Consider the following 12,426-nt stretch of genomic DNA (forward strand, 5'->3'; position numbering starts at 1 on the left):
GGGGGAGCAGGTATATAACACAGGAAAGTTGCTCTTCAGGTTATGCTTACTCATTCTTTATTGGCAATGTGGCAATAAGGAACTGGATTAAAATGAGTTTATACCTGGTTTATCACTGAAAAGCTAAAAACTGATCTTCAGCATGTGCAAACAATGAATTTAGAACAGGAAAAGCTCTCATTCACTCTACCAGAGGGAGGGAAATGAGGGTTAACCTTGATTGTCTTCTAGATAATGCAGGTGCATATGCAGTTGCTACAATTATGGAGATGATAGATAGTGCTTTGGGGTTCAGGCTCTCACTTTTCGGGTAACAGAGTGCAGCTGTAGCAAGGATAGGTATGGGTCTCTGACTTTTGGCTTCCAGCTGCTTTGGTGATGTAAAACCCAAGAGGTGGCTATGGATCGAGAACAAAGTATTTTGGGTATGCCCAGAGATCCTGGATCTAGGAAGATGTAGACCCTTGTTTCACTGAACTTTGTTCTCCTATCAACCTTAGGGCTCACTACCACTCCTGCAAGAACAGACTGATACACGTGCTCCAAGCACCATAGAACTTAGCATGCTTACCTAACGCCCTGCACCCCTGAGAGGCAGCAAGAAGGGGTATGTCTGATGTGTGCGTGTGCTGGTACATCCTAACATTAGAATAGAAATGCAGTGATGTGTTTGGCTGACACATTACAGTTTGTGGAATGATGTTTGGTATGTTCCCAAAACCACCTTGTTCAGTATTTCAGTGATCTACACCACCTAGCAAATTCTCGTTCGTTTCTGTGATAGTCATCTCTTCAGGCTTGTGATATTACAGTTGGAGTTACAGCATATACATCATATACATACATAGGATCAGATACATTTCCCACCACGATAACCAGAAAATATTCCTATGCTTTGTTGTAATTCATTTGTTTGTATGAAATCTCTATTGCCTGGAAGAGGTCATGATTAACTTTTCCCTCCTCTCCCCTACAGCTGATTACAATCCATTTGCAAATTAGTGGCTTGGCTGCAACAAAGCTTTAGTATTAAAGTTCTTCCCTTGAAGACTCATAAATAAATTCTACCTTCTTTAATTATTACTGGTGCTTTTTCTTGCAGCTTCCCACTTACTGAAAGATGTCAGCAATTGGAGTAGTGTCCTCCTGTTCTTGTCTCCGTCCTGGTGTATGGCTGCTGAAACCAGGAATGCAGAAGATGAGCTCCTTCAGCTTGCATACAGCAGCCAGGTGTGCTGCCAAGGATTATTATGAAGTACTTGTGTTGGGTGGAGGTACTGGTGGAATCACCATGAGTGCTCGGATGAAGAGGAAAGTGGGGGCAGGAAACGTGGCTGTTGTTGAGCCTAGTAAGGTAAGTCTTCCTTGGATGTAAAGCATCAAAAAAGATAAGCATTTTATATGTGTGACCAGATTGATCTGATTCTCATCCTTCATCAACCTCACATGTTTGTAACTGTGGAAAGGAAGCAAACTATCCATCTTTCAGAAAGCTGTGTGTGGTATTTGTTGTTCCATGATAGAGATGATTGCATCCTTCCAGCTTTGTCAGGCAAAACTCTTGGTTATTTATTTATACAGCTTCTTTCGTTAAGAGTAATACAATGGTAAGAGCATATTGCTTCCTTTTTGGGGTGATGTTCCTTCATCTTAAATTCCCTTTAAACAGTTCTTAAATGTACATTTGAACTCTTCTTTCAGACTCATTACTACCAGCCACTGTGGACCCTGGTTGGTGGTGGGGCAAAGCAGCTGGCGACTTCAGCACGTCCAACAGCGAGCGTGATGCCGAAAGGTGTTGAGTGGATCCAATCTCGAGTTACAGCACTGGATCCAGATAAGAACTGTGTCTGGCTGGAGAATGATACTAAGGTAATAATGGGTTTTTAAAAATATTATTACTCTCTTATTCGATGTCATGAGTTGTCTGCCTACCTCCTGCAGATCCCCTTGGAACTGCCTGTTGAGCGAGACCTTCCTCCAGCATCTAGGAGGCCAGGAAGTTCCACTTAAATTTTAGGATCAGTACTTCTCATAAGACTATTTCTAATAAAAGTTATAGATAACTAGGTTAGAACAACATTAAGTTTAAATATCATTGTTATAAGTCTTTTCCCTGTTTATAGTGAGCTGAATACAAAAGATAGAGTATTTTCCTCCAAATGCTTTGGTTTGTGTATGACTTGGGATGCAGCTAGCATTTTAACTATGAATTATTCTTAGAGTGTAACACTTAAGTTTCTGATGCTCCCTATATCTCCTTCCTTTATGACTCTGTTGCTGTTAGATAAGTTAAATTGGCTTTGAGGTAGTGTTTTGTTTTTTTGTCTAAAATATTCTTTTTGGTTTTTTCCCTTACACAACAGATATCTTACAAGTATCTGATCATTGCACTTGGGATTAGTCTGCATTACGAAAAGGTATTTGTTTTACAGTAATCATGTTTTTACTAGTTTTAATGGCATAATGTTACCCTTATGAGTCACTAAAGCAAATGGCTTTTCCATACCCTTTTTTTTTTTAAACTGCAAGATACTGAACACTAATAAAAATTAAAGTGCCAGAAGACAGCCTAATGACTTATTCCTTCCCAAGATCTCTATGTAATAACACAAATTATCTCTGGGAAGGTCTTTGGAGACATTTTTAGTGTACCTCTATCGCAATATCAGCAGATGGGGCAGCAAGTTAAATCTAGAACTTGAAGGCAGTCTGTAATAATGAGATGCTAACATATGCCAACTGTAGTCCAAAGCACCTCTAATGTAAATAGAAGTGAGGTACACATAGCAGTCAGTCTTATCTGTCCAGCAGAATTAATACAAGCCACCTTCACCTTTCTTAAAGGATGCACTTCAAAAGGAACCCGCTGAGTTGCCACACTTGGGTTTAAATAGGGCCTGAGGCCCTTCTCACCTATTAGGCTTCCTGTACTCTTTATGCAGTGGCACTGGGAGGAAAGTGTTCATACCACTGTATGGGCAAGAATGACTGTAGAGGTATGTAGGAAGAGGAAAGCACAAAAGCAAAACACAAAGGTCAGGTTAAAACCACTTGAGCCATTTGGCTCTCATGGTTTTTAGCCGGACCTGAGTATGATGTAGTACCGGATTAAGGTATTTGAGTATCTTTGAAACATCCCAAGGCACAGTCAAAGGTGAAGTCATACTTTAGTCTTACCTATAGTCACACCAGAGAAATACTGGTGAAATGAGGAGTTGCAGTGTGTCCAGTGACTCTCTCAGTCTTCACAGCTATCTCTTCAGTGCAACCTGATAAAACTCAGTTCAGTAGTAGAAGCCATGTAGTACAGCTAATCACGATTACTCTGTAGCAAATAAAGGTCATAGTAACAGATTTATATGGCTTTAAGAGGAAAGAGGCCGGTTTAAAAACAGGGATGGTTTCTGTTATCTGTGTTTACCAACAGCATACTTCCTGGTGTAAAATGTAATGCCCCAAACACATTGCAGTGCATGTAACGTGACTCCGGTTTCTCACAGAATTTCTGCAATCCATTATTTTGAAATGGGGACACCTCCCTTTGTCACTGGCGCGTGCTCAGGCGTAGGAGTGTGAGGGAAAGAACTCTTGGAGACAGATGAGTTAAAACAAAGTAACCCTGGGAAATGCTGGTACCTGCAGCTCACTAGTGAAATTTTTTGTGAACCTCATAAATTTTCACAATGCTGTTTTTACATGTTGTTTTTTTACTTGTGATGATGTGGCAGTGACTTAATATATTCTTACTCTCAATTTCATGCACTAGCCTACAAAAACTTGGGTCTGGGTCTGCACTGAACACTTAAACACTACAAATGTTGCAGGCCAGATTCACCTCAGTAAATGTTACTTCTACTAAATAATCTAGTGTGAATATCAGATTGCTAGGCTTATTTTTAAAAACGCCAACTAGAAAGTATGTATGGGCTTTGTTTTTGCTAGAGGCGGCTTAACTCGCTGTTTCTCAAGTCTGCATTCACTACTTGATGATGATGACAAATGTTTTGCCATTTTTACTCTAAACCTTAATTTCATTTTCTTAGATCAAAGGCTTGCCTGAGGGTTTTCATCACCCTAAAATAGGCTCCAATTATTCAGTTCATACGGTAGAGAAAACATGGAAAGCTTTACAAGATTTCAAGGAAGGAAACGCTATCTTCACCTTTCCAAACACTCCAGTGAAATGTGCAGGGGCTCCTCAGAAGATCATGTATTTATCAGAGGCTTACTTGAGGAAAGTAAGTATTTTATGCTCTCTGACAGTGCTTATTCCCACAGTTGGAAGGAAGGCTTCTTTTAAGGGGTTCATGTTATGTTAAAAACCACAGGAGAGCAATGTGACTCAGGATTATTATACTAAAGTGACTGAGTCACTTTTTATTAATGTTTAATAAATGAAGCTAACTGAATACTTAGCATGTCTGTAATGCTGGAGGAACTTGTAGAATTCAGAATCCATAAGGAAAGAACTGCTTACCCTGCTTCTGGTGAGCTACAGGTACCACTGATTTATAACTTCAGATGGTCCATTAAAGAGATGCTGGCTGGAATAAAGTAATTCTTGCTGCTTTAAGCGCTTAATGGCTGTTGCTGTTTGTCTCTCTGCAAGTCTGAAAAGTGGTGATGCTTGCTCCTTGAGTGCACTGTCCTGGCCTCAGAAGGAGCCTTACCCAGACTGTTAAAGCAAGCCTAGTTGAAACAAAAGACAACTTCAAGTGGAAGTGTCAGGCTTCATGTGTGCTCAGGTTTCACGAGCTGTTTACTGGGCGAATATCTGAATAATGCATAGGGCTGAAGGTCTCAGAGAGCTCTATGATGCTAAGCTGCTACAAGTGCTTAACCTGCTTACAGTAGTTCCTCTGCCTTGCAGCTGCTGCTTCTCACTAGCAATTTGTGTGTGGTGTGTCTTTGTTACCTTGCTCACAAAGTGCAAAGAAGATCTTGTGTAGCTTTGGACATGGCGTGAAATAGCTGTATCCTGAGAGTTCTAATGTTAAAACTTCTTCATTAATAATTAAATGGCATTGATAGTTCTATTTGCTTTTCAGTCATGCAGCATAGTTGGTTTCTGCTCACTTGTCACAGTTTCTTAATAAAACCCACTAATTTGGTGTCTCTCTTCAGACAGGAAAGCGTTCCAAAGCAAACATAATATTCAACACTTCACTTGGTGTCATTTTTGGTGTTAAGAAGTATGCTGAGGCATTGCTTGAAATAGTAAAGGAGAGGAACATTGCTGTTAACTATAAGCGCAACCTTGTAGAAGTTCGAGCAGACAAGCAGGAAGCTGTGTTTGAGAACCTGGACAAACCTGGGGTGACTGAAGTTCATCAGGTCAGGAGCTTTCAGACTTCTAGTTTGGTTCTGTTTCTTCCCTTATGTACTATAGCAACATCAAGTCTGCTTCACTGTATACTGCTGTTACCTCCTGGGAGTACCATCTCTAACTTCAGCAGATGAGTAAGTTTGAAGCTAAGGTGGAGAGAAGAATGTTTTACGTGCCATGCCTGGAGTCCTGTATGTCTGGTTAGTGTAAGTTGGGGACATCTCAGATGTGTATGGAAGAGCACAAATTGCCATTATGCCAGTCTAACTAGAGTTGCCTGGTAAGGCTTATGGTAATACAAGGATGCACTTCAGACTTGAGTGCAAACTTTCATTCTGTATGTGTTTTATTAAAACACCAAGAAACAAAAGCAAACCCCCTTTTCCACACTGCTCTTATTGCCCTGTCTCAACACAGGCATGACTTGCCCTGATAAACTAACCATTGAGTGCCTTTTCTTTCTTTCTAGTATGAAATGCTTCACGTCACACCCCCAATGGGGCCACCTGATGTACTCATCAACAGTCCTGTCTCAGATGAAATCGGCTGGGTGGACCTTAATAAAGAAACTCTACAACATAAAAAGTATCCTAATGTGTTTGGTATTGGAGACTGCACCAACCTTCCAACGTCAAGGACTGCTGCAGCTGTAGGTAAAGTTGTGTGTGTGTGTATGTGTGTTTGGGGGGGTCGGGGGCACAGTAAGATTTTCACTCAGGCTGCTACTCCTGAGGTCTTGACTTCAATTATTTCTGGCTTTGAAAAAGACCAAAGTCTCTTGGGACAACTAATTAGCTGCAGCCTGTGCTGATGTCATTAACCCCCAAATCCCTTGCTCCACATACCTCACAGATGAACTAATTCTATTTTCTCTGTTTATGGAATGGCTTAAAATGAGTGTAGTCCTCCTGCATTGTAATAATTCAGTAGCAAAACTTTCTGCTCTATCTTAGAAGGTCATGCATGTGTGTCAGCCAACTGATAACCCACTACTGGAGAGTGACATGTTCTGCACTTGTGGGTGTAGGGTCCAGTATAAAAACACTTCAGGCATAAGGTCTCACAATGAAAAAGAAAAAAAAACCCACCACAAATAAAAGGGCTGGAAGAAAGAAAGGCCATACAGCATGTTATTGGTGTAACTTGAAGAATGGTATAGTCAACTATTCCAGCAAAGAGCTCTAGAATACTCCCCTTGGAGCAGTTGGAATGCAAATTCAGTGTGCTCTTGTTGTTTGGGAAGACTGAGCAAGTATAATGTAGGGCAGAATGGGCATAGGCTAAAAACATACAGCTCAGGTTTCTTTAAGCTCTAGATTGTTGGAAACTGTGTGGCCAAAGCATTATTCCAATTATATTTTTTAGCTTACCTGGGGACTGTAAACTTCCCAAACTGATTTGACATGCAAATTCAATTACAGCTGAATTTTCCAGCAAGATGCCTGGCTGCTAGACTTTGCAGTAATAACATGAATTCTTGCTCTCTGAAACAAAGCTTTAATATGTGTTTTTTTTATCTTTCTAATGTAGCTGCCCAATCTGGAGTGCTTGACAAAACTATTTCCCTAGTAATGAAGAACCAGTTGCCAACTACAAAGGTACCTACAGCTCTTGTCTTAAGGAGAAGTTATTGTGAAGGTTTTCTCCATTCTTATGCAGGAAGTCTCGCAAGCAGCTGAAGTGTATGAACTAGAAGGCAGGAAGGGCTTTGCATCAGCATTGTGTGTCACAATAGTAATTCAGTTGTGCAATTTCTGGTTTTGATATTGTATTTAAAAATATGTTAAAGTCCATGATTTCTGAGTTAGAGGAAGTTGAAAGGCTGGTTAGTCTGGGTTTTTCACCAGTGCAGGTGACTTAAAACTGTCAACTTTTATAATCCCTATGCCAAGAAAACCCTTGCATCTGTACTATATTAAACTTGTCTCCCCTGTACAGAACACAAACTTTTAAGGAGTTAAAGATTTTTGTATGACAGAAGATGTGAAGCTATAACTACATCTATGTTTCTCTTTGAGATGTGGCTTCCACTTTATACATGGTTTTGAATTAATATTCCTTAGGCAACTAACCTGAATATTGTTGATACTCCTGCAATCCTCTAGAAATTGTCCTTAGGCTGAAGATCCTGTTCACACCCTGTGTGTTAAAGCTAGCACTAGCTCTCATCCTCCTCTACTGGTCACCTGTTCTGCTGGTTTCAATAACTAGCAATTAATGACACAAAGTCCTTTTTTCTAGCTTACTTCTAATTAAAGCAACGTTTTTCAGCAAATCTACATCTGAAATAAAATGGCTTAGTACTATGGTTATTAAACCATAATTGGCTTAGCTGCCTTCCAAACTTTTGGAGTAAATGCAGAAACCTCCTAGTAACTCCTCTTGAAACGTTAACAATAGGGCTTGCAGTACCTCTGCCTTTAGGCTTCACTCCAACTAATGAAAAGGGGGACTCTTCATTGCAGTATGATGGATACACCTCCTGCCCGCTGGTAACAGGCTACAACAAGGTGATTCTAGCAGAGTTTGACTACGCTGCTCAGCCTTTGGAGACCTTTCCCATTGACCAGAGTAAGGAGAGAGTAACCATGTATCATATGAAAGCTGATATGATGCCTCTTCTGTATTGGAACGCACTACTCAAGTAAGTAGCTTGCTCTGAGCAGACAAAACTGCTGCAATCATGCAGACAGAGCACTTTTCTGGCTTAATTCCTGAGCAGAGCAGAAGCATGTGAAGTGCATCCTTAGTCATGATCAAGCCCTCAACTCTTTAAGGATACTGGGCACTTTAAGTCCCAGGGTGTGGCTCAAGTAGAGTAGGGTTGAATTGCTCTCGTGAAAACCTCAGTGAAGTGATGATGATTCCTCAAAACTCTCCCAACATTTGGCTCTTAGGTATGGAATCTTGTGGGAGAAAACAAAATCACTCCCCCCACCTCTACTTTGATAGTACATACCTAAAACTTGATAAAATGACCTTTTCTTTCTAGGGGATACTGGGGTGGACCAGCTCCTATCAGGAAATTAATGCATCTGGGCTTGAAGTAACCACTGAGTATCACGTTGGTGAAAAACCCTTCTGAAGGACCACTTTCACAATGGGTCAATACTGATCTTCACTTTTGGACAATCACCTTGGAGACTGGTTTTGGGGTTGGTTTTTTTCTTTTTTTAAATCAAGCTGTTGTCCTAAACTTACTTCATATATTCTTTCATTGCTCTTCTATAGGAACCAAGGCCTTAAACTACTTCTGTACATACACTGAATTTTGAACCTGTGTGAACTTCCCCTAAGCTGTAGTACACTACTGAAATCTTCTAGACCACTCCCTTTTAAAGCTGTTGTGCATGTAACTGTTTTCCTGACTCCACAGCTGTGATCAATGCATGTACTGGGTTTCAGAATAATTAAATGCAAGTAAAATGGCCCAAACACCTTGTTCACTCATTTCTGAAGAGTAAACTCAATCCTACCTTCATCAAGGACACTTAATTAAGTGAACTATAGAACTACATGCAGTTTAGTGAAAGGAAAGAAGTAGAGGTTGTGTGTGTGCATACATATCCTTCAAGAGTTGGTTCCACTTGACTTTCACAGGTCAAAAAGATAAGAAAATAGTAACGCCCCTGGACTTGAGAGTAGGAAAAGACTGAGATCACCTGAGACCACATAGTAGGCTAAAACACAAATTAAGATGACAGACAAGGGGCAAGTGCTTTTTAATAATGACCATATATAACATTTCAAGGGAAGGTAGTCAGGTTTAAGAGTTGAGAGTCTTCACAGAAGCTGGAACTTTAGTGGCAGTCAGGTAGGCAGCGCAGAGCAAACAGGAATCATCTTCACTCACAAGAATCAGCAGCAGATTATTTCTAAAGAAAGATATATGTGAACATAGTTTGACAGCTTCATACTTTCTCTACACAGCCTTTACAAATCTTGCCTTTGAGTTGTGGTTAAGAGGATGACCACATACCTTCATCAGGTTAAGTTGTTCTTCAATCTTATTCTGGATCTGTCCATACACATCATTAAACAGCTCCTCCTTGGATTTTGTTCCATTCAAATGCACTGTAAGAAAGTACAATAAAAGAGCTGTAACTTTATGTTTCTCTACGCCTGCCAGATCCTAATTTAAAGAGCATGCACTTGACCGGTATTGAGACAAATGTACTCCATCACTCCTCTCACACATCAAACCAGGATGTAGATCCCAGGTTTGAAAAGCATTCTTGTAAAGCAGCCTTTCCAAAGTGCTTTTGTCGTTCATGACTTACCCACATCAACGCCAAGATCTTCCATTATCTTCCTGTGCTTTACATACATCGGCCAAACATGGCCATCAAACAATCCAGGTGGATCTGGCACTGTGTAATTCCTTGAACTAGAAATTAAGAGATTGTTATTCAAGAGTAGGCTAATTACAGTTTAGGGAAATTTGACAGGTGCCTGACCCTACTGCCTCCACCATAATTCAGAATTTAGCATAAGCTGCAAGCATAAAGACATCCCCCAAAAAAGCTGGAATTTCATGTGCAGGACATTGGTGGACAACTTTCTCTTAAAGCTTTAGCAGAACTTTGGGTAAAATAGCTGTCTGCTTATTCCTCTGAAATGTAACTTTAAGTTTAGCACATCTCATTTGCATTAACAACAGCCTATGTGTACACCACTCCACCCAAAGATAAAACCCCAAGGTAGTTCAAGGCCTGGGAACTGTTGCAACAGAAAGGGAGAAAGAAAGCCTACTCAAAGATCTGTGCAGAACCTGAGCATTAGTCTCACACACAACAGTCTGGTAGAAAGCTTTTGGGTTTGTTGGGGGAAGGAAGCTACAGTCTTTACCACAGCAGCTACATGCGTGCTTGTTCTTCCTTACCCAAAAGCTTTAAAGAGATAGTCGTGAATGGAGTAAGGGATCACTGGGCTAGCAAGGAATGTAGAAACATAAATTTACCTTCTTCTCCTTTTACACTCTTCATAGGGAATGGAAAGAAAGTACCGATGGTGGAACACATCTATTAGTGGCCTGAAAGAGATGTATGGATGTATGTTTGGTTACAGCTAGACTAATGAATAGCAAGAAATGGAAAGATCAAACTACATCCATTTCCTAAACCTGACCTGTGACACCAGAACTCAGCAGTAGTCAATACCAGCTGCCAACTCTTGGTTTAGAACAGGTCTTTTTATTGAGGTTTGTCTGTCATGCCAAGTAATGTAAAACTCAAAATACAGGAAGTCACACTTGATTACCTGTAGGTGTAAAGTAGAAAGCCTTCAACAATAAGAATGTGGATTGTTTCATCCTCTCCCTCCTTATCTTGTAAGATTTGGGAATCCAGCGTGTTGTTGATCCCGTGAGAGCGTTCAAACTTGACTGGGTTTTTTATCCAAGCGTTTATGGTACTCATCATAGCTTCCATATCTAATGCACTAATCACTAGGTCAAAAACGATAACAATCATGAAGCAATAAATGTAATCTAGCAACCAAGTCAGTACAAAAAAAGTGCACGTGAAGGAACAAAGTTCTCCAAAGCTTCCAGTTGCACTTTGGTAACAGGGTAGCAAAGCCTTACCATCGTACTGTTTAAACCCATCTTCAACTTCTATTTCATCTTGGGGCTGAAACAGCGATAAAAAAAACAAAACCGCTTGGTCAGCACAGCCACGGGGAGCTCGGTACCCATTTCCAAGCAAGATTCAGACCCAAACCTGAAGCCACGAAGAGAAATCTTAACCCACCCCCCACCGCGCTTTGCAGGCCGATAAAGGGCAGTAGGGACACGGCTCAGATAAAGCAGCCTGCTCCCCTATCTCCCCACCAACACAAGCACACCGCGCAGCGCTCCGTGAACCGGGAGAGTCACCGGGACGGGACAGCGCGGAGCTGCCGCGCAGCCCACACAGCTCGACGTCGCCGGGAACCCGCGGGAGCGGGGAGGGGCGGGCAGGGCGGCCAGGAGACGGTGGAAACACGCGGGGGTCACCCCTCGCCTCCCCGGCGGGAGGGCGGCCGGGCCGGGAGGCGCCCGCCTCACCTTGAAGAAGTCATCCTGGTGCACCACGCTGCAGTTGGGCAGGGCCTGCATCAGCCTGCGGGTGAGGGTGGTCTTGCCTCCGTTGGTGACCCTGCCGGGAGAGCGCCGGGCCTCAGGCAGCGCCGCGCGACACGTGCGCGCGCGGGGCCGCCCCCGGTGCGCCCCCCGCGCTCGCGCCACTGCGGCAGCGGCACGAGGAGGGCGGCGGGTGGGGGCGGGGGGGAAGAGAAACGTGCCCGGGCGGCACCTCGGCCTGGCCCAGCGCCCCGGCGACACCCCCTCCGAACTCCCTTCCTCCGGCCCGCCCCGCGGCTCTCACCCGCCGATGCCGATGATGATGTTCATGGCGCGTCCGGTAGCCGCGCGGCCCGACTTCTACAGCCTGTTCCTGACGGGGGGCGGGATGGGGACCCGGTGTCTCTGGTACGGGCTGCCTACGTGCCTGAGCCGGGACCCGGGGAAGGGGGAAAGAGAGGGGCAGGAGAAAGAGGAGAAGGTAGAAAGGGGAGAAACCCAACGTCAACTGCCGGGCAACGCCATGGCCGGTGGAGGAGGGAGCAGCAGCAGAGCTGGTCCGCGCCGCACCAGAGCGCTCCGCAAAGGGAGGCCGGTACCCGCTGCATGGGGCTTCCCCTCACGCTCCTACGCGCCCATTGGGTGGACGCCACCGCTGCAGCAGCCAATGGAGAGCGCGAAACCCATTAGCGTCGCGACTATTGGGCAGAGCGCGAGTCACTCATGCCCGATAGGGCGCTCATTGGCTGTTCCGCTGGCGGTGGGCAGCTGCGCCTATGGCAGGAGCATCGCGCGCCCGGGCAAGGGGAGCGTGGCGGTGGCTGGGCGCTGTGGATCTGGCGGGCCGGGGCCTGTGCGCTCTCCTGAGGTCCTGTGAGACGAGGCGCTGCGGGAGCTGGTCCCGTCGCTAATGGCAGCTCCGACGGGCAGCTCGGTGCCGCTGGGCTCCTTCGCAGTGGTAGCGAGAGGGCGCGGCCTGAGGAGGGTGAGGCCGAGCCCCGCGCCCTGGGGAGGGCGGAGCAGGTGTCGGCTCTGC

At 43.9% G+C, this 12,426-nt stretch overlaps 2 protein-coding genes across 2 annotated transcripts; one reads left to right on the forward strand and one right to left on the reverse strand.

The window, feature by feature from the left end:
• Window positions 1-1,104: 1,104 nt before the first annotated feature.
• SQOR (sulfide quinone oxidoreductase) lies at window positions 1,105-8,730 on the forward strand. The gene is made up of 9 exons (XM_084268111.1): window positions 1,105-1,354; window positions 1,702-1,872; window positions 2,367-2,420; window positions 4,047-4,241; window positions 5,128-5,337; window positions 5,799-5,982; window positions 6,860-6,927; window positions 7,795-7,973; window positions 8,322-8,730. Exons 1-9 carry the CDS (start codon window positions 1,121-1,123, stop codon window positions 8,377-8,379), a joined length of 1,353 nt encoding a protein of 450 aa, XP_084124237.1. The 5' UTR covers window positions 1,105-1,120; the 3' UTR covers window positions 8,380-8,730.
• A 272-nt stretch (window positions 8,731-9,002) lies between these two features.
• LOC311194640 (nicotinamide riboside kinase 2-like) lies at window positions 9,003-11,965 on the reverse strand. Its single transcript, XM_084267830.1, has 8 exons — window positions 11,695-11,965; window positions 11,376-11,466; window positions 10,914-10,959; window positions 10,589-10,775; window positions 10,290-10,361; window positions 9,610-9,716; window positions 9,309-9,403; window positions 9,003-9,204 (listed from the first exon to the last, which is right to left on the reverse strand). Exons 1-8 carry the CDS (start codon window positions 11,718-11,720, stop codon window positions 9,199-9,201), a joined length of 630 nt encoding a protein of 209 aa, XP_084123956.1. The 5' UTR covers window positions 11,721-11,965; the 3' UTR covers window positions 9,003-9,198.
• Between the last annotated feature and the right edge of the window lie 461 nt (window positions 11,966-12,426).

The sequence above is a fragment of the Gallinula chloropus genome (genome assembly GCF_964237585.1).
Source record: "Gallinula chloropus genome assembly, chromosome: 9".
NCBI lineage: Eukaryota > Metazoa > Chordata > Aves > Gruiformes > Rallidae > Gallinula > Gallinula chloropus.